The sequence below is a fragment of the Dermochelys coriacea genome, chromosome 13 (assembly GCF_009764565.3).
Source record: "Dermochelys coriacea isolate rDerCor1 chromosome 13, rDerCor1.pri.v4, whole genome shotgun sequence".
In the NCBI taxonomy this organism is placed as follows: domain Eukaryota; kingdom Metazoa; phylum Chordata; order Testudines; family Dermochelyidae; genus Dermochelys; species Dermochelys coriacea.
The window spans coordinates 11087639-11114711 of record NC_050080.1 but is presented as its reverse complement, the minus strand read 5'-3'; the positions used below and the strand labels follow the sequence as shown (position 1 = coordinate 11114711).

General features: G+C 42.7%; 2 protein-coding genes across 3 annotated transcripts; one reads left to right on the top strand and one right to left on the bottom strand.

Moving 5' to 3' along the window:
• Positions 1-2968: 2968 nt before the first annotated feature.
• CTSZ (cathepsin Z) lies at positions 2969-10434 on the bottom strand. Its single transcript, XM_038369577.2, has 6 exons — positions 9869-10434; positions 8574-8737; positions 5716-5895; positions 4828-4978; positions 4365-4527; positions 2969-3763 (listed from the first exon to the last, which is right to left on the bottom strand). Exons 1-6 carry the CDS (start codon positions 10348-10350, stop codon positions 3650-3652), a joined length of 1254 nt encoding a protein of 417 aa, XP_038225505.1. The 5' UTR covers positions 10351-10434; the 3' UTR covers positions 2969-3649.
• Positions 10435-17111: 6677 nt separating this feature from the next.
• TUBB1 (tubulin beta 1 class VI) lies at positions 17112-25817 on the top strand. 2 transcript variants are annotated; one of them, XM_038369285.2, is made up of 4 exons: positions 17112-18664; positions 21162-21270; positions 21789-21899; positions 23540-25817. In XM_038369285.2, exons 1-4 carry the CDS (start codon positions 18608-18610, stop codon positions 24622-24624), a joined length of 1362 nt encoding a protein of 453 aa, XP_038225213.1. In that variant the 5' UTR covers positions 17112-18607; the 3' UTR covers positions 24625-25817. The 2 variants fall into 2 exon arrangements, with proteins under 2 accessions (XP_038225213.1, XP_043352033.1); XM_043496098.1 differs by having other exon boundaries at positions 17531-18664; positions 21144-21270.
• Positions 25818-27073: the final 1256 nt, after the last annotated feature.

The following is a 27073-nucleotide window of genomic DNA, read 5'->3' as shown; positions in this document are numbered from 1 at the left end:
ACTTTCTATCAGACTGTAATCTGTAGTAGTTGAGTAAAGGGGACAGTGCTTCCTAAAAGAGATCAGAGACAGTGCTGCTGCATCAACTCTTGATTATTACTTCCATAACATTGGCCCATTGCTTAAAGGTGGTGAATCTTTTGCATAAATAATGCTTCCTAGTTATTGAATGGAAGGTGCTAGAGCATTCCAAAGTGCTTTGTCAACATTTAAAATATAAGGCTTCAGGCACCTCTGGGGTCTTATAAGGTAGAAGGGACACCCAACTTTAACTCTTTTGCAGTCTTCCATAAGTTCCCCCTTCTCTGTCTCACCAAAAAGAATCTGTTTGTCTTTATTCTAAAAGCCTTTCATGGCCAGTACCCACCCTATTACTGTTTCTCATTTGATGTTGAGACGTTGACTCCTGCCTTGGATTGGCCTCCATTGTCCTCTTGTTAATTTTCCAAGCAAGTACTTTCATGCTTTGCCTCTGCTGCCCCTCGTGGTTGGGAGGGGCTTGCTGTAAACATTGGGATAATTACCTCATTATCCTCCTTAAAACTCTCCTTTGCTGTGATGCCTACAAAAAATGGCTAGGCCACTGGTATGCCATGACTAGTGCTTACCATGCTGACCAATATTGTTTCCTTGTTCTCCCCTGTCTATATCCATCTCTTGTCTTGTCTTCTACTTAAATTGTAAGCTTTTGTTCTTTTCATACAGTGCCTAGCACAACTCACTCCATGACATGACAGCCATATAAAAAGCTGTCAAGGTGGCTAACACTTTCCATGATAAATTATTTTCAATAGCTGAAACTTTACCAAATTATAAGCATTCAGGTTGCAGTTTTCCATGCTGAATGTTTTGCCCATGTTTGAAAAATTTCTTACAACTGTTTCAATGAGAAGCTCTACTATCTCCATGTGTTGAAGCAGGAATCATCCTGCTCTCAGGCAAATGGTCTTTGCTGTTCCTGTGAAAATCCACACATTTGGCCTCTGAAAATCCAGTTTGCACAAGGTAAGTTGAGGCTTGTTAGAGGCTGGCAACAGTGTTCATTTGGTACTGAGCGTGCTCCTTCCCTGCCTGTAGCAGCAAAGCAGGACTTGCCTTGGAATTGCTGCTCCTAGCAACTGGACTGAACAGAGGGAGAATGTTTGTTTTCATTTCTATGTTTCCCCCCTATTGATGCCTTGGCAGTGAGGAGGAAGCAATCTAACTCCCCTGCAATGGGGCGGAGGGTAAAAGGGTTTATAATTACTTGAAAACACTCCTTTCCAGAAACTGGAATGGTACACAGGATTCTTCAGTCTCATTACTCTGCTGTCAGCAAATAGCAGTGAAATCCAAGATCAGCTAGTGTACCTCATCCCCTACCAGTGGTGGGCTCACAGAGGCTGATAGCTAACTCCTCCCTATTACTGTTAAAAAGAATCTTAAGGCTAAGCTTTCAAGAATTAGGAAATGTCAAAATTCAAGTTGCCCCTACAACCATATTTTGGCCTTCAAGTGAAAGGTCAGTGGTAGGGACCTCAAGGGACAACCCTGCTGATGACCCATGTGGGTCACTGTGACTCCATCTTGTGGAACTTAGATTTTTAGTAAACCTAAAATTAACTTAAAAAAATATTCAAAGAATAACAAGGGTGCAAAGTTGAGCATTCAAGAGTCAGCAGTGCAGAACTGAGGTTGCCCATGCACCTTTACTTTGCATATATGAATTATGCTAACATGCGACCATGTAACTAAAGACTATTAACTTTGCAACCTTAATGTTTTAGTATCCTTTTTTGACAGCTAAAGGAAAGGTATTTGGTCAAGTTCACAAAGAACATCTGTCACAACTAGGAATAAATGTAGCTCTTGCGGCCCTCATCCTATACTGTATCTGAGACAATGCTGCATGTTCTAATATGGATCATAGGCCCCTAGACTGTCCTCTGTATTTTGCTAGGCAACTATTTTGAGAGTTTTCTCTCAGTGAGACTGAAGGTAAAGACTGGACCTGGTATTGCTTTATCAAAGTAGCAGCAGCAATGGTGCTAAAGATCAGTGGGACAGTGATGGAGCTAATAATTTATAAAATAAAGCCCCTCTCACAATGAAACAACTGTAGATGAGTAATGTGCCTGTCAGTTGTAGGTCACAGGTGAACAAGTAAGCTTTTATTTAAAACAAAAAACAGCTGTGTGAGCTTGGCGCATTCTCTGGCTCTGGAAATTAGAGATGTTTTAAGACATTGGAAGATCAGTTTCTCCTTAACTTGCCAAGTTGAAACGCAGAATGCTGTAGCTCCCCTATAGCATATCTGAAATGCAGACCCTAATCTCTGCTCTAGGTAAATGTGATCTTCAGTACATACTGCCATGTGTAGTATGTTGTGGTTGATTAGCATCTCAGACCAGGAGCAGGACCCTTTGTGACATGGGGCACTCAGTTTCTGTGGAGTTGTAGGTGTCCTTAGTTCACTCCTATACACGCAGTATCATTGAAGTTGGCTCCATTCCCCCACTCATCCTTCACTGGCACTTCATGATGGCATTTAACTAAAGTACAGATTCTGTTTAAACCATGTCTGTGCCATGCCAGGAGATGCTGCCATAGGTACCACTAAGTTAATGCTGAGAAACAAATTCCATTAAACTTACAATCCACTTGCACACCCTCTAATTACTTAACATAAACAATGTCAGTTGAACAACTGTGATTCAGTTAATGTTTGATATGGTCTGGGTTGTAATTTACACCATTAGGGAAGTAGGCACATCAGGGTGAATAAGCAGGAAAGAGGAAGATAACATACCATCTTTCCTTATATGCTAAAAGCACATGTTAAAAGTTGTCTCATTAGAACCCTATTCCCCTTTTCTCCCCTTCCCCCCTTTTAAAAAGAAAAAAAAACAGCCATTGTTCTTATACAGAAAAATAGCACAGCCATTCAAATACCAAAGCCTAGAATTAGAGCAAAGAAAGCACCAGGCAATAACAATCAGTGTTTATATTAAACATTTTCCAGTAGTTTTAAAGAGATTTGGTTACTGTTGTATCACTTTCAATCAGATAAAAATGACAATCTGCAATGCAACACATGCCTTAGTAAAACAACAGGATGTGACTATAGGACACAGTTTTTAAATAGAGAACAAAAAACATAGTATGGTCTCTGCATTTATGTAGCTCAGTGATATTTATTTTGTGTATATGATTTACAAGTCTCTAAACCCAAATTTTTTTTTAAAAAGAAATCAGTACCTCTTACTTTGAGTAAACTTTAAAGTTTGTACTAGAAGGAAAACCTCCTTTCTTACAAGTGTAAAATAAATCTTATATATTCCTTCAGATTAAATATTGTCAAGTGAATGATTTTTCTAATGAGAGGATTTGTACCTAAAACTTCTGATAAGTTGCTTGGTAAGTACCGGGCACATAAAGCAGAGGATAAGCAAGTTTGTCTTTTAAGCAAACAACTGCTTTTAAATATGCAGTGTAAGTTAAAAATCTAGAGGCAGTTTTTCCACTTTAAAACATAAGGGTGACCTGGGCTAATTCCTCTTAACTGCCTTTTAATTAAAAAAAAACAAAAACAAAAACAAACACTTGATTGGAGGAAAAAACAAAAATAAAATTTCAGAGCTAGAAAGTACCCCATAAACTCTAGAAACAGTCAAGGTAATACAGGATCCCCGTAGGCACAATCTTCTTCAATAGCGAGATTGTACTCAGCTCCTTTTCCGCCTTTATATGCGCTTGTCACAATCCTCAGCCAGCCCAGTTCACCCTATAGTAAATTAATTTTCATTAGTATTGGCAAAAGGTTTATAAATTAGTAACAAAGTAACTTGTCTCATAAGCAGTGTACTTTGGGCAGAGCAAGGGTGACTAGAGATGAAGGCAGATACCTGCAAAGGGTTTGAGTGGGATTCACAAAACAAGCATATTTGAAATAGTGGTTCTCTGGTGAACTCATTTGTTTCCAGCCAGGAATCTAATTTCCATATCCTACTCTCCATAGCCAAATGGGTTTGTGACTTATGGTTCCAATAGCTATTTACCACTGGCTTCAGTGGGAGTTGCATATACATATGAGGGCAGCATTAGGATTTACAGAGTTGACACCGCACAGAGGCTGGCCTGCTCTTATTGCCTTATGTGGTGTTCTTTGTAGCAGGGTAGCATTATGTTCCATTTAGATTTTTTTCCTTGTTGTCAGCTGTATTAAAAATCACAGATTGAGACAACTCCTATGGCTAAGAGGGAGACTTAGTTTTTTATAAACAAGCTAGTTGTACAGCTTGTAATACAGAAATTTCTGGAGTTATTAAAAATGTGCATTTCATTTTGCAATCTCTTTGAGCACATCCCTTCTCTCTCTTCCTTACCCATGGTTCGCCCCAGGAGTTACGGACAATCCAGTATTCAGTTCCGTTTTCCACACCCCAGCCAGCCACAGATACAATGTGATTCACCACAGCTGAGGGGTTGTATTCAGCATAAAGTCCTCCAGTGTATGCATCCAGCTGTGCAGTAGCCATTATGCCACAACTGTAACAAGCAAAAAGAGCTTCTTCATTCAAAAATAATTTTTATAGCAGGCTAAAGGAGAACTGTGTCCATCACACACACACATTTCAAATGAAAAGTTCTTGACTTAAGTGGGTCTATGTATCATAAGATATTGTGCAAAAGTTTAGCACATTTCAGTCTTCAGAGGCTAAGGCCTGTTCTGGTGAAGAAGCACTGAATGAACTACATAAGGAGGCTCTGCAAGCTTCCTGGGATAAACTGGAAACAACTTTAATAAAAATGAACAGGATAACTCTTATCCTGTAATACTGTCTTTACCTGATTGGACCATTGGCATAGATTTCTGCCATCATTTTTTCTCTCCCACTGACAGAGCCATAGTCAGCAATTTTCCAGAGCGTGTAGTTCTTTATCACGTGGCATTCCCCAAAAGTAACACATGTTCCACACTGGTTAAACTTCTTACATGCTATAAAGAAGCAGTGACATTAGATTACCATTGCAAGCTAGTGTTTTTCTTCTTAGTTAATTATTCAAATGAAATATAATTAATGGTAAATTTTAATTCCATTTCAGGGTCCATAATTATAAGATTAAATATAGCAGAGAAAACTGCTGGTTTCTTCAGGTTAAATAAAGATGCAAGTTCAGATTGCTAATTAAGGCAGTCTCCAGTCAATAATATTTCAATGATATGCGCTCTTTATCTGTGACAGCCTTCAAACATGCTTTTCAGTCGTTATAAAAACTACTTCCTGATAAGTGTCTCAGTATGCAGATTAAACTGCTTCTGTGGAGCTACAGAAACAATTCAAGGGATTTGTTTGCAAGTAAGTAGAACAGACTGAAGTTCTGCCCTTGTAACTTAAGATGACACTTCTAAATATTACTGCATGGAAGCACCGATGCACATCAGTGACTAGTGAATTCAAATTAGCAACCGGGATGTTTGATGCTTGTTCAGACATGCTGGTAACTCACTATGCTGTCTGATTCTGCTGCAAAAAAACCCAAACAACTACTCTAAGGGAACCTGCTGCTCCTAGGCAGATAGCAGGTGCATCACTTGCAGCCAGCAGTAGGTAGAAGCAGAAAAAGAAATGGTTGTGTTAACTAAATTATATTTAAGTTCCTTTAAAGCTAATACCAAACCCTGCCAAATAAGAGTGAGTAGTAGTTAGGAAGGTTTGCAATCTGTTGCCATACTTTGGTCTTTAGCTTGGTAGTTGTTACAGGTCTCATCTGGAATGCCATGGTTGTGAGCATACATCCAAACACCTGAGTGGTCTCCACCTTCGCAGGACCCTGCGTTGGCACAGTCAATAACATTCTGAACAGAGAGGTAGGCAGAAGGCCAAGCACCTTTTCTCTTAATATTGATGCGATCTGTGGTAATAACAAAAGAATAAGCAATTGGTGCTTGTTAGTTTTACTGTTTGTAGCTCATTATGGGCCAAATGTTTCGGCTATGTCTCCTTAGTTGCATCCGTTAAATATCTGCAGACAGCTGTGGGTACAAAAGCCTACAGTATGCCAACAGAATGGCTAGGTGGACACACCATGACCCAATCTGAGTAGGCAAAATGATGGCGTCTGTCTGTTTTGCCAAAAGAAAAGGAGGACTTGTGACACTTTAGAGACTAACATTTATTTGAGCATAAGCTTTCGTGAGCTACAGCTCACTTCGTCGGATGCATGCAGTGGAAAATACAGTGGGGAGATTTATATACACGCAGAGAACATGAAACAATGGGTGTTATCATACACACTGTAAGGAGAGATCGCTTAAGATGAGCTATTACCAGCAGGAGGGGGGGCGGGGGGAGGAAGAAAACCTTTAGTGGCGATAATCACTGTTCCTCAGACGTTCTTGTCAACTGCTGGAAATGGCCCACCTTGATTATCACCCCTAAAGGTTTTCTTCCTCCCCACTGTCCCCCCTCCTGCTGGTAATAGCTCATCTTAAGCGATCACTCTCCTTACAGTGTGTATGATAACACCCATTGTTTCATGTTCTCTGCGTGTATATAAATCTCCCCACTGTATTTTCCACTGCATGCATCCGACGAAGTGAGCTGTAGCTCACGAAAGCTTATGCTCAAATAAATGTTAGTCTCTAAGGTGTCACAAGTCCTCCTTTTCTTTTTGCGAATACAGACTAATACGGCTGCTACTCTGAAACCTGTGTGTTTTGCAAGTGCAGCTAACATTTTCCATTCTAAGTTTGGCTGCAGGAGCAGATATATTTGGATGAACATTTTTCATTTCAGTTGGTAATTAGGTAAATCCTAACATCTACCAGTTATGAAAGCACTCAGGTGTAACTAACAATAATACCTTGCTCTTCTATGTGACATTTCATCTACAGCCCTTTACAAAGCTTGGAAGCACATCCCTCTTTTACAGATGAAGGAAAAAGAGAGGTCAAGTGACTACCCCTGACCTGCTGGGTGACCTGGGGCAATAGTTGGCTGTAGATCCCAGGTCCACTAGATGTTCTGCTCAGTTCTGAAATCTCAAATCTGCATAGGTTAGTCAGCAAAGAGACCAAGGACCAAATTTTCTGACAGTTTATGCCCAATTGTACTTGCTTGGTTTACTCTTACTTGCTCTTCCACCTCTTTGCTTTCTCTGCCCTCCTACTTGTTTGTGTACTTAGAGTTCTTTGGGGACAGGGACTTTATAATAAGCATTTGTACAGTGCTTACTACGAGGGGGCTATGATCCTAACTGGAACCCTTGGGTAATATTTCTACCCCAATCATAATGATGATTAATTCTTCTCAGAGGTGCGAGAAGAGCTTTTTATGAAAAGTAGAGACACTTACTGCTTCAACTGAGCCCTGAGAAAACTTCCACTCTACTTCCCTGGTCCTCCAGTGAAAGCAAGGAAGCAGAGATTTGACATCCCTTCTATTACTAAAGGAATTTTGATAAGTTTGATTTTGTTTTAATGTCCTGGGCACCTTTATTTTTTTCTCAAAACTATAAACAAAGCCAGTCAGAAACTTCAGTTGCGTTTACACTGAAGTCCAGCTCCCTGATATACATGATCACCAAGCCCTGCCTGGGTATCTGCATTTTTGGATTAATTAAAAACCTGGTTCTTCATAACTCCATCTTTGTCCCTGACTAGTTTCCTTATCAGCCCCTACTGCCTCCAACCTAGTCTCTATTCTGCATCTCCACCCCAGACGCTGTTTATGTATTATATCGATACGAATTAACAGATAAGCTCTGCAGGTATCTGCATGTGTTTTGCAGAGGGCCATGTACACTGGCAATGAAACCTGTACTTCTGTTTCCCTGAGTGACAGGTAGTGAAATCTCATCCCTGTGAGACTTCCCCTTCTTCGGTATGTCCGCTCAACCTGTGTAACATGCTCCTAGCCCCATGTGCATCTGTCCCATTGCTGCTGTTGCACTGAAGACGCAACAGAGAAACTCCTCCACCCAAAGCTAAACTCCAGCTGAGCTGCTTCCCCCACCCAAAAAAGGGAAGTCACAGTTGTATCTCGGTCTTCACTATATTGACAGAATAATTTATCTACCTACTTCTTCTGGCTTTCTGGGGCTTAACGGGTGACTGAATGGAAGGGGGAGAAGAGAACTGTACAGTAAAGGGAGTGCGACATCCCCACCCCACAAGCAATGTCTATTCTGCTACATATGTTTTAATCACTCCAATTTTTCCTTTTTAATCTGTATAATTCTAAATGAGGGAGGACATCCCTACCACAATGGAATATTCCACCAGGAAAAAAAAAGTGCCATTTGGGGAATTCCTACAGTACCTGCTTCCACCAAAACCACCTTCATTTTAGACTCTTCCTTCCCCTCTCCCCCTGCCTCTGTGTGTCTTACGTAGGGCAGGTACCTCGGCTCAGATAATCAAAGCTACTTAGGAGTTAGGCCCTTGGTCTTGTGCAGTGACATTCCTTAATAATAATCCTGCAATTCGAAGATACCCACCATCAGGGGTTCAGAATGTTGGGGGATCCTGGAAATGGACTGCCTGGCAAGAAATCAATATCCAGTAACAACAGATACCCAGTAACAAGTACCTGCTAAGGCACTGGTGCTGCCATGAGCCCAACAAGACCCACAGTACTGAGGAATGTGCTGGTTCCGAGTGGTACTAGCAAAATTGGTCCCATTTACATTTCGCCAATCCCAGTTCGGGGGGAGTTTAGCGATGTCCAGGTACTCATGAGGTCGAGAGTAGGTTCTATATGGAAACAAAGTAGTAAGAGATGATTTTTATATGTTAAGAGAGAGAAAAGGAAAAAAAAATCTTCCAGTCTCAATATGATGTGGGTGAATTTCCAGCCTAGCTTGAGATCACATGACAGCTCTAGCCACCATGACCTTTAATGCTCTGCTATATATGGTCTTGTGACTAGTGTTAACTCACAGAAACGGCTCCCAGGTAGGCAGTGGGGATTAAGAAATGAGAGGCCTGCCCAATGCAGCACTTCACAGGAGTTCACATGAAACAATCCAGGCTTCAGGCTGTTTTCTATCTACTCTCAAAACTAAGAGGATGGGTTTATTGTTCCCCCTCTGCATCACTCAGGAGTCCTGTATCAAGGAATAATTGAGCAGCAGGGCAAATCCCTGTCTCCCCCCAATGATCACCCTGTGCCCACAGCCTCAGAAGTATTTAGGCACCAAATTCCCTCTGAGGAGCTGGGCCCTGGCCATTTGCCCCCTAGAGAAGCAGAGAATCCTTGGCCCTGCTGCTGAAACTGGGGCCAATTGCAGACACCCCGTTTCCCCGCCTCCCTAGGGGATGGTGAGGAGCATGGCTGCTATCGAAACGAATTGGTCCGGACGGTGCAGGTCTGTGCAGTTACCAGGGGCCACTTCGGGTCGGCCAGGCGCCGGGCCCAGCCCGAGGGTGCAGGAAGGGGAGGCTGCCACGGCCTCGGCACCACGTGAGCAGGGACATCCCGGGATTTCAGCCCCAGCTGATCCCGCCCTGCCCGCGGCGACCCTGGCCCCGCAGGCTCCGGCCGGCGGCTGGGCTCTGCCTGCCTGGCTCGGGAAGCGCGAGAGAGGCTGACCGCGGCTTCTCCCTAGTCCCGGCCCCAGTCTCCCCGCAGCAAGGAGCCGCCCCTCCTAGGGGGACCCGATGGCCCGATTTTATAGGGCCAGTCCCGCTTTGTGGGGCTTTTTCTTATACAGGCTCCTTATTACCCCCCACCCCCACGTCCCGATGTTCCACATCTGCTGTCTGGTCTCTCTACGCCCCTCGCCCAGCCAGCGGCCCCGGAGTAGCAGCGGCGTTGCTCGTGCCCCCCCCAGCCCTGCAGCCGCCCTAGGGAGCAGCAGGGGCCAGGCGCCCCCCCCCCCTCACCTGAGCCCGGGGGGCTTGCGCGGGGCCGGTTTGTAGCAGTGCTGCCCCTCCCTGAAGTAGAGGCCGGCGTGGGAGGCCGGGCAGAGGCAGCCCCCGAGCAGCAGCAGCAGGAGGAGGAGCGGGGGGAGATGCCGGGGCCGCCTGGCCATGGTCGTGGAGGAGCGGCAGCTGCTTCCAGCGCGGTCGGGCCGGTCTCCCCCCCGTCGGCGCGAGCATATAAGGGAAGGTTGCGGCGCCTGAGTCAGCCAGGGGCTGGACTCTGCCAATCCCCAGCTGCGCCCGGGGCTGGGAGGGACACGAACCCGCGGCGCGGGAGGCGCCGGGCCCGGGGCGCGCCCGCGGGGAATGGGCTGCGAGCGCGTGTCGCAAGAGGGGCCCGGGGTCAGCGGCTCCCCTGGGACTGGCTCGGCCCCGCCGCGATTCCCAGCCTTGGGCCGCCCCAGCAATCTCGGGCGCCTTCCTCCTGCGGGGGTTGCAGGCATTTGCAGACAGAGGAATGGGGTCCTGAGCGCTCAGCGGCCTCTTTGCAGCCGGTCCCGTCCCCGCGCCCCCTCCCTTGCCCTCCCGCCTTTAGTGATTACACTGCGATGAAAGAAAAGCAGGACTTGTGGCACCTTAGAGACTAACAAATTTATTAGAGCATAAGCTTTCGTGAGCTACAGCTCACTTCATCGGATGCATTTGGTGGAAAAAACAGAGGAGAGATTTATATACACACACACAGAGAACATGAAGTGAGCTGTAGCTCACGAAAGCTTATGCTCTAATAAATTTGTTAGTCTCTAAGGTGCCACAAGTCCTGCTTTTCTTTTTGCGAATACGGACTAACACGGCTGCTACTCTGAAACCTGTCATTACACTGCGATGGTTTCTCTTCATAAACTTGCAGGAACATCTGGCATCTGCCAAGAAAGTGCCTTCGTGCTATGCTCAGATGTTTTTCAGGCCAGGGTACAGACTTCACTGGGCAGGGCAGTTCCCGCAGGCTGCTTGCAGAAACGCGGAGGCCCCTGCCTGTGTAAAGCCTGAACAATGTTCTTTAAGACGCATTTCCATCAAGGCCCTGATCCTGCACGAAGTGTGCATGTGCCTAACTTTATGCACTGTGAGTAATCCCATTGAAATCTTTGTAGGAGCGTGGTTCAAACAAGGGTGGGGGTTTTTTTTCAAACTTTTTTTCTGGCGACCCAGTTGAAGAAAATTGTTGATGCCTGTGACCCAAGGGAGCTGGGGATGAGGGGCTCAGGGTGTGGGAGAGGGCTCTGGGCTGGGGCAGGGGGTTGGGGTGCAGGAAAGGGTCAGGGTTCTGGGTGCAGGCTCTGGGGTGGGACCAGGGATGAGGGGTTTGGGGGTGCAGGAAGGGGCTCTGGGTTGCAGGGGCTCAGGGCTGGGGCAGGGGATTGGGGTGCAGGTTTACCTCTGGCGGCTCCTGGTCAGCAGCACAGCGGCTCCTAGGCGGAGGTATGCGAGCCGCTCTGCACGGCTGTCGCCCACAGGCACTGTTTCCTCCTGTCCCCATCCCCGTCCCTGACATCTTATGATTCCCGGCCAATGGGAGTGTGGAGCTGGTGCTCGGGGTGGGGTCAGCACATGGAGCCCCAAGGCCCCCCCTGCCTAGGAGCTGGACCTGCTGCTGGCCACTTCCAGGGCACAGCACGGTGTCGGAACAGATAGGAACTAGCCTAAATGAGCCGGGCAGCGCCACCAACAGGACTTTTAATGGTCTGATCGGTGGTGCTGACCAGAGCCGCCGCGACCCACTGCCTTACATTCCACAACCCAGTAGTGCTCTAAACCACAGATGGCATGTCTACATTGCAAAAAAAACCCCAACCCAAAACCCTGTGGCAGCAAGTCTAAAAGCCCAGATCTGTAGACTCAGGTTCACACTGTGGCACTAAAAATAGCAGTGTAGATGTTCAGCTCAGGCTGGAACTCAGGCTCTGACACCCTCCCCCTGGTCAGGTGCTGGAGCCCAAGCAGGAACAGCTAGGGTAATTCCGGCTAAAAACATCCTAGCATAACCCACAAGCCCCAGTCTGCAGCCCGAGTCTGTGAAGACAGCCTCTGAGCCTCACAGCTGGAAGTGTGGTTTTGTGCAGTCTAGATACAGCTTTAAAGTGCTGACCAAGCTCTGGCTGGGAACAGAAAGCAGAAGCAAACCCAGTTGTGGTACAATTTTTATGCCCATTTCTGACTGTTGTGCAACTTTTACATCTCATAACACTTCTTTCTGGAGAATTAAATTAAATTGCACATTTTGCTGGCACACAGTGGTACAAACACAAATGCTTGACAGTTATTTTTCTAAGTGACTGTCATGCGTATGAAAAGTGGCATCTTGCCAGCCCTGGAGACTGAAAGCCTCCATTGATCAGGTACACCATAGGTTGGCAATGGCAGTGCAAGCTCCCTCCAGTGCACTGATATGGCTTAACGCTAACCTGGGATGAGCATCTCTGAGGGTTTGGTTTCCATGGTTGTTCATTGTCCTTTCTGTTGAGCTGACAAACATGGGGGGAGGGGCAATTGTGGTAGTGGGTTTTCCCTAGGTCTTTGGTGATATGGAAACCTGTCCATCAGGCGCTAGGGGACATGAAATGTACTACATATACGTCACTAAAGCCATTAGCTAGTAACACTTTTTGGTCATTATCCTCTTGTGCCAGTTTTGATCAGTCAATGACCTGGTGAGAGAGTTCAGATCCCTGTGCTAGCCACTCTCCACATTCAGGCCATGGTAGCTGGGACACTCTGCTAGAGTTCTCACAACTCTCCCTGTATTGCTGTGTGATTAAGATTGACGCTTGAGGGCTCAGCCTGGGAGTCACACTTTTTTAAAACTAAAACTGAATTTGAAAATAAATAACGTCTGCTGCTCTTAGCATACGGAGATGAGGCAACTGATGTGATGCTCCCAACACAAAGGTTTGTGCTACACATGCGTTAGGACAAAGGCTTTACAAGGATGATGCATGCCAGGTGAAAGGACCCCGCTCATGGATGAAAAGATGCAGGAGATGCTTGGAAGCACAGAGCTACACAACAACACATTGGTAAGCTGTGGCCAGAGGCTGCATGACCACAGGCATGGCCATTTTTGTTCACCATGAGTTTTAACCTCTCAGGCCTTCCTGTGCTGGTATTTACAGATTTTATATATATAAATATATAGATGTGGAAAAGTTTCAAAACCCCTAACGTGACTTAAAAGCCTAATTTCTGTTTTCAAAATGCCAGGCAGTCAGGAGCCTTAATCCAATTGCAAGCCAATGAAGGCCAGTTTTTTAAAGGGCTTTTTGGCATTGCTTGGCTGGATGGAGCAATGCCTATCCCCTAAGTGGCCTGGTGCCTACTGGAATTTTCAGCCGCAAGTTAAGCAGCTCCCTGTGCAGTGCAAGTGGGTAATTAAGTGCCTAAGAAAGGGCTTATCAAAAGCCAGCCAGCTGAGTGGGGAACCCTCTAATGTAGCCAGGCATGAAATGCCAAGAAGGGGAGAGGGGGGACAAAGAGGGCTTTAGGTGACTAAGTGGCTGAGTTGGTGCAAGTGGCTGAGTTGGTGCATGTGGCCGACATGCCAGAGCTACGCTCCTCCTTCTGCTCAGGATCCTCAGCTGCAAACACTATCCTCCACCTAGGTCAGGTCAGTCACTTCAGTAGCCCATGCCCTAGCAGCCAAAACACTCTCATATGTGCAATACGTCGCTAATGGTTGTCCTATGTTTCACTGTGCCCTGGCTGTCTTTTGTGCAGGTGCTAATGCTGCCTCTGTCCCCTCCTAACAGTGGCCAACATCAGGTCCTCCTGATGTAGGGTCTGACAGGTGTCAAGTTGTAGGCATGCTCAGAGCACGCTTGCGATTGGCCCTTAGTGGCAATTCTGCTGGAGGGTCTGCGGGACTTGGGCTTGGGCTACAGCTATGAGCACCTCATTGGGGTGGCTGCAGGACTTAGGCTGCTTTGAAAATGCCAATTAGCAGAAACTTAGGCATCTAGGGTCCTGAGGCACCGGTGGGGGGGAGCAGGGGAGTAGGTGGTCCATGAGCTGTAGCTTTGAAAGTGTCAGTGGCAACCACATTAGGCCTATTGAGGCACCTGACTCACTTTAAATATCTGGCCCTGAGCTCCTGTGTGCTCATGTTAGTTTTGAAAATGGGCCTTAGGCCCCTAAGTTATTTAGGTGGTTTTGAAAATTTTACCTGGCAGTCATGTAATTTGTGCACCATAAAGAAAAGGCCTGTTGAGATCCCAAAATGTGGGTGAAGGTCAGATATCATTAAAACTGTCCATGAGGCAGCGGGGCTCATCTTACCCACACAACGCATAGCCTGTTGATGACTTCATTAAGCCTGAATGAAGAAAGTGCAGAAAAAGTAAATGGCTGGTCTTTTAACCTAAACTGTATTGAGAGAGAGAAACTTCAAAAGCAAACATTTTGTGCTTGCAACAAGTAGTTTCATTTCTGTGTTGAAGCATGACCTATTTCTATACTATTATAAGTGGAACACATGTGGCTTGACTTTAAACAGGTGTTGTAAACGGCTTTGAAGCTGCCACATGCGCTGGAAGTGCGGAATACTGTTTGTAACAGTCCCAGAAATGGCATTATGGCGCAGCTTGGTTGTGAATAGAATTGGTTACAGGCTGGTGGCCCTTCTGTGCCCTGTAAGTCAAATTATTTGCTGGCCTCAGTCCAGTCTCATCACAATAAAATAAAAAAATTAATAAATAAAAAAGCTCCTTCCTCTCCCCCCAAAAACAAAACAAAACAGAACACCATCGTAACAGTGAATTCTCAATGACTGTCTTGCTGGCAGTCTCAGCAAATAAACCAAGGATTAATCAAGCCTTCCAGAGTGTAGTCCACTCCTCTCCCTCCACCTCCTCGCCTCAGTTGTGAGCCAGGCGTGCCAAGGATGAGGCCAGAGGATGTAGCTTGTATGCTGGCACTGACTGCTGCATCCAATTTGTGGCTAGGTTCAGAGGTCTCTCCAGGACTGAGAGTCTATCACCTTCAGCAAGCACTAAACAGGTTTTAAAAAAGCGAAACATGCACTTAGTCCTAATGATGACAATGCTGGAGGGGAAAAAAAAGTCCAAAGAAATTGACTTGTTACTAGGCTGGGGCCCATCTTTATGCCTTGCCCCTATGTAACACACATTAAAGACAGTGGAAGCATGGAGTGGGCTGATAATATTAATGTGCATTACAGCGCTCTCCCTGCACTTTGTCACATTCACTTAAACTAAGTCAATATATTTATAGAGCAGCACCCCCTTAGCCATGTCCCTCCATGCTACAGCTGCTGCTCACTTGAAAACATATACTGCTTATCAATGGTAACACATGTACACCATTGGCAGATAGCAAATGCCTTGTATTATTAAACAGGCCTGAAATTGCCAAGGAATGACAGGGTAAAAACCAGAGTTGTTTGTATAAAGACGGTGCATTTCAGAAAAGTGCATTTTAAACAATTCCATATTTGAAGGTATGAAGGTACTTTTTGCCCCCGGCAACAATTTATCTAGGCTGTATTCAGAAGCTGTTAAAAAAGGCAAATGGATTCAGGTGGTTAGTGTTAGCGAAAAATATACTAACGATGGATGAATGAGTGTCTGTGAATAATTTATTTTCACATTCTTTGTTCTTTGCTCAGGAATTATTCTCAAAAAGATTGCGACAATCTCAAATTTGTGGTTTACTCAAAACCAGTCTGCCAATTTCATCAGCAACTCATTCTTGGTTGCCACTCATTAGATAATTGTAATTATTTACAATCCAAACTGCATAAGTAAACTTCATTGATCAGGCAATGTTGGTTCTTTGCCCTAACTGGATGACTGATGTAACTAAGCTCCACTTGAGACCTGAATGTGCAATTTGACTGTGCAAATACTCCTATCAGTAGACTTTGAGTTTTTGATTGTTTTTATGCAGTGAACACAAAATATATATGGCCAAATTCAAATTTGCTTTCCAATTCAAAGGCAAATTCACAAATAATTGTTCCCTCATTCTTCCAGCTCTAGAAAATATCCATGATGCAGTAGGCGAACATGATAGTCAAGATCAGGAGTAGCCAACCTGGGACTCTGGAGCCACTTGCGGCTCTTTAGAGGTTAATATGCCGTTCCTTGCATAGGTGCCGACTCTGGGGCTGGAGCTACAGACATTAACGTTCCAGTGTGCCAGGGGGTGCTCACAACTCAACTCTCTGCTCTTCCCCAAGCCCTGCCCCTACTCCCTCCATCCCTCCCAAGGCCCCTGCCCCTTCCCCCGAGACTGCCATGCGCTCACTGCTTCCTCCTTTCCCCCTCCCACGCCGAGCCACCTGCACATGCGAAACAGCTGATTGTGGCAGGTGCTGACTGGCAGAGCTGCTGGCACAGGAGGGAGCTGATGGGGTGCTGCTGACGTATTACTGTGGCTCTTTGGCAATATACATTGGTAAATTCTGGCTCCTTCTCAGGCTCAGGTTGGCCATCCCTGGTCTAGATACAACTTCCTTGCCTGTTAAAACAGAATAGTTAGAATCGCTTCTGCATCTGAAAGATGATGCACTTATCCCATTCTAAAGAAAATATGAAATGATCTCATTCTACCTCTTATTGCTATCATTATTAATTACTGGGTGAACTATAATGCTCAGCCATGTGAAGGGTTGATAGGTTGGTCTAGGGGCAAAAGGGTCATTATGCCTGGTGCTTGCACATAGATGTTGTGCTATGTTCCCTGCAAACAGTAGTTCCGGGAGCATTTTTTTCTGTGTGGCTTATTTACATTGGCTCTTTCTTTAGTAGCTAGCAAGATTGACACTATATGGTGGTGGGGAAGTCTGGATTAGGCTGATATTTTTTTTGGGTGGTGTGGCAGGAGGCCTCTAGATTGTCTTTTTTTATTTATAGTGCTCCATAATGTGATAAAACAAATTACTAGAACCTCATTCAATGAGCCACATTCTTCTACTGGGCTGGTCTTATGTGTTTATTCAAAATAAACATTTAAAGGAATCATCTTCTTAATTCTTCTTCCTAGTGGGACACTGAAAGGAGCATGTCACTGAACTGTACTACGTGCCTAATGTAAAATGAAGCCATCTTAAACTCACAAAAATGTCCTGGCTGGGACATCTGGTGCTCTGAGATACCAGACCTGTGTCTATCTGCAGGGGACATGCCTATGTCATGGGATTGGTTGGCGTTACATTACTTCTTTGATGCAATGAAGCATTTTCCAGTGTTCTTTGGGAACACTCTTTTTTATCAGTAACTGCAAGGGGGCCAGGCTTTTACCCCTCTATTTTAATGGCAGATTCCATTGTACATACTAGTCTTTCTTCCTAGCAAAATTCCTCGTGGGAGGCAGTAATGTCCCTATGTTATAAGGAGGATTTCACAGCAGCCTAGTACAAATGTTCAGTACTTCATGGCAGTGTAACATGGATTATAGTAAGCCAATGTACAGCAATAAAACAAAACACCCCATGCTTTGCCTCAGCATGTAACCCAAAGTGCTTCATGGGGTGAATACCAGTTACAGTGTTAAAATATAAAATAGTTGCGGGGATGGGGGAGCGAGAGAGGGGTGCAGGCAAAAGAAATAAAGGCAAAATAGAGAGAGGTTGAGTATGTAATTGATTTTGGTTGTTTCCCTGCCTGGGGTATAGTAGGTGAAGAGGCTAAAACTGTAATTTTTAAGATAATTTCATTAAATTATTAAGGTCAGAGTTAAGGGTGTGCACTGTCAAGTGGTTTTCAGTTCTTTGTGTTATGCCCTGAGGCTGATAAAGTTGTTGAATTGAAAAATGTCAGAAGATATTGATATGGCTGAGTAGTGGCCTAATGCTTGAAGGTGTGAATGTTGCCTTAACTTAATTGTGGCGAGGAAACACACACATCTCTAAGTTAGCAAGGGTTTTTATGGGGACAATGTGTAACATCCGGAGAAAGCAGCTGATTCTTTTGGACTCAAGCCCTTTCTCTTAAACAGAATATTGCTATAAAGTCATGGAAACTAGTTATATTCAGACCATCATTTTAGGGATGTAAATAGCATTGGTGTTGGCAAATGTTTAGATTTCATCCTCACTGCTGCTCAGTATTTGGAGCTTTGTATTGTAGCGATGAGATTATATTTTAGTGAGTTATGGGCAATAGCCCACTATCAATCCATGCATGGAGCTCTCATTGAAATCCATGGGAGTTTTGCTTGAAGATTGATGAGAGGATGTGGTATTTAACAATCACACCTTTATTTCAGAAACAGATGAGGATTTGGCTTGAGTTTGTTTGCCTCTGTGTCTAAAGCAGGCTTAAGATAAGAGAGCTGCACTCCTTCAATATGGAATATAGGCACTTTTAGTGTCTCTGTGTCTGAACGGACACATTCCACATGCCACACAGACTTAACATTAGTTGAGGGAGAAGCAAATTCTTCTTCTCCACTTACTCTGCAACGTAAGTCTGATCGTACATTCCATACATAGGAAGAAATCCCAATGAATGGCAGTTTTGCTTATATGTGTGCAGGCTTTGTTAATAGGAAGATGAGCATAATGTGTGCAGTTGGATACTCCCCTGAAGCTTGTTTGAGTGACGGCGTATAAAAAAGGCCCTTTTTGAAATGAGTCCAGTGTGGCTGTAGCTGATACTGCAGGAGCGAGAGGGTTTCTGCCAGAGGCTGAGCCTAGAGGAACTGGAATAGGCTGTAGCTGCTGAACTTTCCAGTCTACATAAAATGCGTGAAATTGTGCATCTTCAGATTGGCCAATGTGGAAACCAAATTGGAGCTAAGGTGAGAATTGTTTTCAGTAACCATCATTAGTGGCAAATGATTTGGGACCATATGGGCAGTACAGGAGTGATTAAATACAGCCTGATGTGGGGTATCATGGAATTCTGTTCATAGGCAGCTTGAGAAACATGAGAAGTGAAGGTGTAGGTTTTAATGTAATAGGTACGAGCTTCTTCATTGGGCAAGTGCAAGGGCTGAGCATAAAACATCTGCAATAGTTATGTGACGATCTGGTTAGGTGAAGATCATTAACATTCAAGGGAACTCAATCCTGCCAATAAACATTGGAATGTGTGCAGGTAACTTATTTATATCAATCTTGAAAAGTTCTCATGCAAATATATTAGTCTAGACAAATAATATATTACCCCCACACTCCATATGCTGCTGATTGTAATAATTTATTTTAAAAGGTGTTTTACTTGACCTTAAAAAAATAAGTACTTGACTTTGATAAATGAGTGAGTAGAATTTTCCCAGGTTGACAGACAGAAGAGTTAAGGCTCCAGTCTAAAACTCCCCTTACAAAAGACAAATAAATGTATATTTATATTCACATAACTCAAAATAACTGCATCAAGTACCAGAGTTCAGACCAAAAGCAATTAAAAAAATACTTAGATAAACTGATTCAACAATTTTTGAGCGATATGTATACACAGAGATACATACCCTGGAAATAGCTTCACAGAGATTGCTGTTAAAGCACATTATAGGGGATAAGATGGCTAATTTTTCAATGACCTTTGAGTGTCATATACTTCACATAAAATGCTATACAGTAACTACCCTGCTAATTAAATACCAGCGTTAACGCAGATGCAGCAGTGGTAGATGGCATAAAAAGTAGACAGCATAGATAGGGAACACCTCTCTGCAGCAATCTAGATGAAGATAATATTAATGAACAGGTTGTAGTGTATCCTGAAGTTTTACTGCCCAGGGGCTTTAAGTGATGTTGTCAACACTTAGGGTTAGGGTTCTTGCCATTGCTTGTGACTGTAACTTATTTTGTTTGTATGTGAAGAAAGAAATATTATTTAAGTGTAAACCTATATCCTAGGCTGTGATGGAAATGGTTATGTATTGTGTTCACAGGCTATGGGAGAAATACTGTTTGTGCTGCATGACTTTTTCAGTTTTTCTCTTTAGTAGGAATCTATCAAAATGATGTGTGACAATTCAGAAAAATTAGCTTTTTAGCAGATGGATAAAACAGAAAGACTGGGCCTGGATTTCTCGCCCATCCACAATGCCCACTGACTTCTTTCCCTGGGAAATGCAGGACTAGTCTGAGAGGAAATATTTTCTGAATGAAAATATCAATGTGGCTTTTTAAAAGTGTATACACTTTACTCTCTCTCTTATACATCCACACATGCTCAGAAACTCTGCTCTGCAAACTGCTGGTCTCTAGTAATGTTGGTGCAAAATGCTCACACAATACAAGGGGCCATCATCTAGATTTGTTACATTTGTAAATTTAAAATGAAGTTATGTGCTAAAGGCAAGAGACTTTTAAAATTAAACTAGCCTGCTCATGACAGAGGGTGTGACTGCATTAACACTGCTGTAGTGAGCTGGTTAGATAAGAGACTCCAGGGCTGGATGTATGCATGGAGGTCTAGATAGGAGTTATGCTAATTTTGTTTTTTGATGATCTGTTCCTGTATGCTCTGAGCATGTTGCCTTCAAGTCTGCCTCTTAAAAGAAAGCCGTGTTTATTTTGAATAGTTATGGGCCAGAAGCAAACTCCAAATCCAAACACTGTCAAATGTGTATCACTAAACCTGCATTACTAAAATTAAATATGATTCATTAGGAAAAGTGAAATGGCTTAGAATGTAAACTCAAGCTTGAACTCTTGAATGCATTTTCTGCATCTGCATCCCAGAAGCTGACAATTTCTATGCCAGACTCCTTATTCTATTATCTTCAGAAAAACCCAAAGACAACTGCAGACCTAATGTGCATGCACAGTTACTTGGACTGTGTGTGCAACTGCATGTGGCAATGATCACTTACGTAGCTAACTGGTCCCATCTGTTTGGTATTGAGAGGTATGCAAGCTACACCTAAAGAAAGGGTGACCGAGTTCTGGCTGTAATGTGTGAACTTGTCTGACTCATTTAGAATTCCTCCACACTCACTTCAGTGCTGGCCAATCCTCAAAAGCCACTGGCTGACCCTTACTATATATGATCATATAGGCTGGGCCTGGTGCTACTTCCCTTAAAAATCAAAGGGAGTCTTGCCATTGACTATAATGACCGTCTTTAGCCAACTTGCGCAGTTGATGCCTAGAACTGTAAACACGTATCTGTTGCCTTTTTGTGTGTGGCGCTTTTTGATTTTGCTATTAATGCCTCTGATGCATTTCATATTAGGCTGCTTGCATTAGGTAAGATGTTTTCCCCCTTGTTGCAGTGTTTATAGGTAAATGGTGGGACTGAAGAAGCGCTTACTTGATTGTACTTAGCCCTGTTTCCTTTTTCAGTTCTGGGAAGTGATAAGTGATGAACATGGAATTGATGTCACTGGGAACTACCACGGTAATTCGCCACTGCAGCTTGAGAGAATTAATGTGTACTTCAATGAAGCTCATTGTAAGTGCTCAGGGTCTTTAATGGGTTGGCTGAGCAGATTACAAAGTCAACACGGGAGGGTTAAAATAAAAAACACTGTGGGTGGGTGGGATTTTCAAAGTCAGTGTTTTAGGAGCACAAGTCCCATTGCCAATTGGAATTGTTCTCCTAAGTCACTTTGGTGCTTTAGAAAAATACCACCCTGTATCTTCTCTCCCTGTTGTGTAGTCCTAATTTGTTCTTACAAATCAAAGCTCCCAATGAAATCAACAAAAGTTTTCCTTATAAGCACTGCAGGAGTGGGCCCAATGTTGATTGACCAATGAGGGTTTTTCCAGGTTGTGACATTAGTTGATCTTCTGTAATTATTAAAGGGACTATCACTTCAATAGCATGGATTGCACTTTGCTCTGTTGTAGAATGTAGAATTTTTGTAGAATGTGCTGACTGAAATGTCTAAACTGAGGAGATGTGATGTGACGGGGGTAAGATTTTGCCTGGCTACCCGTCAACGTATTCTTACTTTCCTTTTGCCACAGCCAAGAAGTTCGTGCCCCGTTCTATCTTGGTGGACTTGGAACCTGGAACCATGGACAGTGTACGATCCAGCAAAATAGGCCCACTCTTTCGACCTGACAATTTTATTCATGGTATGTGCAATATGTTGTTAATCATATAAATAGGACATTATGGGGATACTGTGAAGGTTGACAGACCCAGAATCCCAAACAGAGGATCTCCCTAAAATATATTGTTTTTGTTTGTTTGCTTGTTTTTAAAAGCATCCCTACATAAAGCAAAAAATATTCATCCTTAACACAGAATTGCTACAATAGTGTTAGAGGGAGACAGATTATAGACAATTTTGTTTAAGTTTGTCTGGGATAGTAATAAGAACTTAAATTGTTAAAACTGAATTTTTAAAATCTGATTCACTCTTCACTGTTAATTCTGTATGCATTTAATTCAATTAAAACAGACTAGTCAATTTCACTTTTCAGCCTTTGTCAGCTAATGCAATACTGCAATGATTGCATCCCCCAAAATGCCTGGCAATGTTAAAATGCAAAAAAACAAAAACAAAAACCAACAACCCAGAACACTTTGCACTGGAATTTAAAACAAAACATTTCATGGAATCATTTTTATTGTACCTTCAGATTTTGTAAAATGGGTTTATACAAAACCTAAGTTTTAGAAGCATATACAGATGCCAGTGGGTCTTTAAAATCCCAGCTGCTAAGCTAAGCAACGCATCCTATTCAAAACAAGTTTTTCAAAATCTTGGCAGAATTTGTCTTTTTAATGTCAAGAAGTCAAATAATTAGAAAATAGTGTGCAAAACATTGCAATGAACACCTAAAATTACAAAGATTGAAAGAGATAAGCGGATAAAAATTTCTGTTTTTTCTCAGTTTACTTTTTGCATTTGACAACCCTTTGTATATAGTCAGTGTCCATATTTCCTCTGTTGTGTGTAGGGTCTTTTTCTCACAGCAATATGGAAGAGAAAATCATTTTTTTAAATTGGAAAGTATGCCAATAAAGCCATAGTGAAAATATAACATTCTGGGGAATAAGTAACATTCTGAATGTTTTTAGTCACAGAAATAGTTAGGGTATTAAGATTAAGGAGAGGTTTAGAGGGTTATTGAAAATCAAGATATAGGAGTTTTACCCTGGAACGGTTCTGGGTTCACAAAAGGGATGAGCCATAGATATTTTGTATCTGAAAAAGTTTAATATATTCCCATTTGTTTTTTGTCTGTATTTGAAATGCAGCAACTTGTTCTAGTGCTATTGGAAACTTTGAGCGTGTAAGCAGCATGTAATAAAGAATTGTTACTATTGAAAATGGTAGCAATTTTGTATGAATTTAGAATTTAGCAACTAACACCAGAACTGTGTTAAAATTCAAAAGAAGATAAATAGCAAAATAAGGAAATTCCATTTCTTCATAACAATTTTGGAGGAAATACATCAGTTCGTTGACTCTTTCCTGAACTGAATGTGGAAGAGAGGTGTGCAATTGCATATCTGGAGTTTTTCCAACCCAAGTTTTCCCAGATTCAGTGAATGTACATTACTCCTTAGGCCAATGGGAATGATTAGACCCTGGCCTCTTTAGAACATCTTTTTTTGTATTTGTGGACAGTTATGATGTCTGTCCATTATGTCATTTGTCCTATGGCCTTTCTACGTCTGTCAGTATTTGGCAGCATTCTTATTAATGACTTTTTAGATTTGGCCTGGTAACTTTGTGGATGGTTTTCTGTAATTATATTCACAGGTAATTCAGGTGCTGGCAACAACTGGGCTAAAGGCCATTACACAGAAGGAGCTGAGCTGATTGACAGTGTAATGGATGTGGTCAGGAATGAGTGTGAGAGCTGTGATTGTCTGCAGGGGTTTCAGCTCATCCATTCACTTGGAGGAGGCACAGGATCTGGTATGGGCACACTCCTTATCAACAAAATCAGAGAAGAATACCCTGATAGGATTATGAATACTTTCAGCGTAGTGCCTTCACCCAAAGTATCAGACACAGTTGTAGAGCCATATAATGCCATACTGTCCATCCATCAGCTGATAGAGAACACAGATGAAACCTTTTGTATTGACAATGAAGCTCTGTACGACATATGCTTTAGAACCCTAAAGCTCACCAGCCCCACCTATGGTGACCTCAACCATCTGGTGTCCCTGACCATGAGTGGTGTCACCACCTCATTCCGTTTTCCTGGTCAACTCAATGCAGATCTGAGGAAGCTGGCTGTTAACATGGTGCCTTTCCCTCGCCTGCACTTTTTTATGCCTGGCTTTGCTCCACTGACAGCTCGAGGCAGTCAGCAATATAGAGCCCTCTCGGTCCCAGAGCTTACCCAACAAATGTTTGATGCACGGAACATGATGGCAGCCTGTGACCCTCGTCATGGACGCTATTTGACTGTAGCATGCGTCTTCAGAGGCCAGATGTCTACCAGAGAAGTGGATGAACAGTTGCTGGCTATCCAGACCAAAAATAGTGCCTACTTTGTGGAGTGGATCCCTAACAATGTGAAAGTGGCAGTGTGTGACATACCACCACGAGGGCTGAAGATGGCAGCCACCTTTATAGGCAACAACACAGCCATCCAAGAGCTCTTCATTAGAGTTTCTGAACAGTTCTCAGCTATGTTCAGACGGAAAGCATTTCTCCACTGGTATACTGGTGAAGGTATGGATGAGATGGAGTTTTCTGAAGCAGAAGGCAATACCAATGACTTGGTGTCTGAGTACCAACAGTATCAGGATGCCTCAGTAGATGTAGATGAATATAAAGAGGTAGAAGTGGAAGTTAGCCAAGAACAAGAAACACTTGAAAAAGATTTTTAATATCAGAACACTATCCAAGAACACTTATTGAATGTACATCCTCTATAAAAAAAGTAATACTCACCTACCTATCTGAAGGGAGAACTCTTAAAAGTATCTACTTTTCTCTATATTAAACCAAAGCATATCCACTGTATATATGACTATAAAGTATTGTGACACTGAAATTAACACCCATGGTGCCTTTTCCTCGTAAACAATGTCTGGTACAGCAAACCCCACAAAAATAACAAACACGAGAGCAAGTTGTACTGTGTCAGCCATCTTCACAATTCACTAGCTTTTAGAATGGTATAATCAGATTCTGAATGTAACAGGGTGTTGTGTGTGACAAATGTCATGATAATGAGTGTTGGTGTAATATGCTCTAAACTGTCATAACGTTTATTTATTCTCAGGCAAATGCAGATTTAGGTTTTACATTTGGGAATTTTAGAAGCATACATGTGTATTTATCCATCAGGTTATAACAGTAAGTACCTATTTTGTTCTGCACACCAATCAGCAAGCTGAATCAGTGTTTGTGAAGGAGTGTCGAAAAAAGTTTTAAGGTACCTTCTAAAACATTTCTTAACAGACTGAAAGAGTATTAACCAATAACATCACTTTCTTTTTGTTTTATATTATGGAATATTTTTTTATTCACAATGTTTTTATATTTCATCTTCAATTACATATTTAGAGTGGTTTACATTAGCTCATAGTTTTGTGAACTTTATCTAGAAGTTTCTTTTGGTGCCTTCCATCTCCCTTTAAGAGTGTATTTATAACTTTCCCTCTTATTGTTTCTAATTGAACTAAATAGAATGGTTTTCAACTAGTTTGAGATGGAACCCCAATGTCACAATTCAGTTTACAATATTTAGGAAAATTAAAAACAACAATGCCTCTCACTCAAAGACAGATCCTGTTGCTAGCCATTGTGGTGGTGTTATCCATTCAATGCTATTTATAATATAGCAACTATTACTGTGGTGTTTTGATTTTTCCTGAATCATTCCCCCCACTTTAAACGAATATGTAGCAGTTTACTCAAATAATTTCTAATAACTTTACAAGCCTTTTTTGAAAATATTTTTCCTTGTCTATCAAATGTGCTTCATTAAAAGTTAAACCTCATAAAAAACAAATGTTTATGTTCCAGACAGATTTGATCTTTTTTAAGTTATGCATTATTTAAAATAAAAAGAAAAAGACAAAAAGATCATTTAGGTCATTTCTTTCCCATCCTTTCAAGCTCTAACTTTGCCACTTGCTTGGAGATGAAATAATTAACTTTTCTAGGGTAGAACCTTAAAAGATGAATGCAAGTCCCATTAATATGCAATTCCACTTAACACATGAACACTTTAAAATCTTACAGCCAGTGGCTATTAGAATCAACTATAGAATCATAGTTCAGTTGTATATGTTCTGAAAGTATTTTAAAAATGTGATTTCATCTATCTTTTTATGGTCTGTACCAACGCAACTGACTACATTCTCTTCCAATGAGAGGTGAATGGCGAGGTGACTTAACTAAGTCTTGCTGTGCAAATGGGTTACGACTACGTACGTAGATTGCTCAGTCCCCACTGCGAAGCTAAGGGTAGGGTAAGCCCCATCATGAATGGATAAAAGACATTTATTTTTCTCAGCCCAAACCACAAAACTGGGTTACTACTTATCTGGGAAATAAGACACTCGAGCCAGTTATCTGCGGAAGAGCCAGGTCTGATTTGTTTATAAGAGTCTCTTGCTTCAAATGCAGACAACATGGTCCACAGCATTCCCTCTGTCAGAAAAGGGTCATTAAAAACAAAAGGTGACATTTTCAAATGAGCCTGATTTAGGAGCACAAATCCCAGTGGCTTGGGAAGAACTGCAACTTTTACCCAGTTTGTTCACTACATTTAACACAGTGTGCCTTGTCTACACTAGGCTTTTCAAACATGTTAGCTAGCACATATTAGCAATCATCACAACTTTACATCCTAATCTAGAAAAAGTTTTAGGCTGTTTGGAAAATCCCAGCCACAGTGTGTCTCTCTGAGCACTAAGCTTTATCACTCATACTCACTCCCAACTCAGAAACCCAATCTGTACCATTACTCTAGTGAGCCACAGCTTAGGTTAGACTGAAAGTCTCCAAGGAACAGGTTCTCCTGCAGTAGTTCATTTGCACAATAACTTGCTCTGTCACATCTAGAGCTCTACTCTTTGGCCTTCTGTTTTGAGAAATGGAACTTGAACTTTGTCTAGATAACTGTATTACAAGCCAAGCAGCACTCCGCAGTTTATACATGCCTTTAAGGTAACTTTTTTCTTCTGTAAAAAATTCAAATACAAGGAACCAAGAACATTAAAAACTTGTTTAAGATTTGTTTATTGTCCAGAACAAAATGCTTGACGCTTCAGTTGCATTAGTCTGGTCATACAAGTGAACACACCCAGTGACCCAGCTATTCTG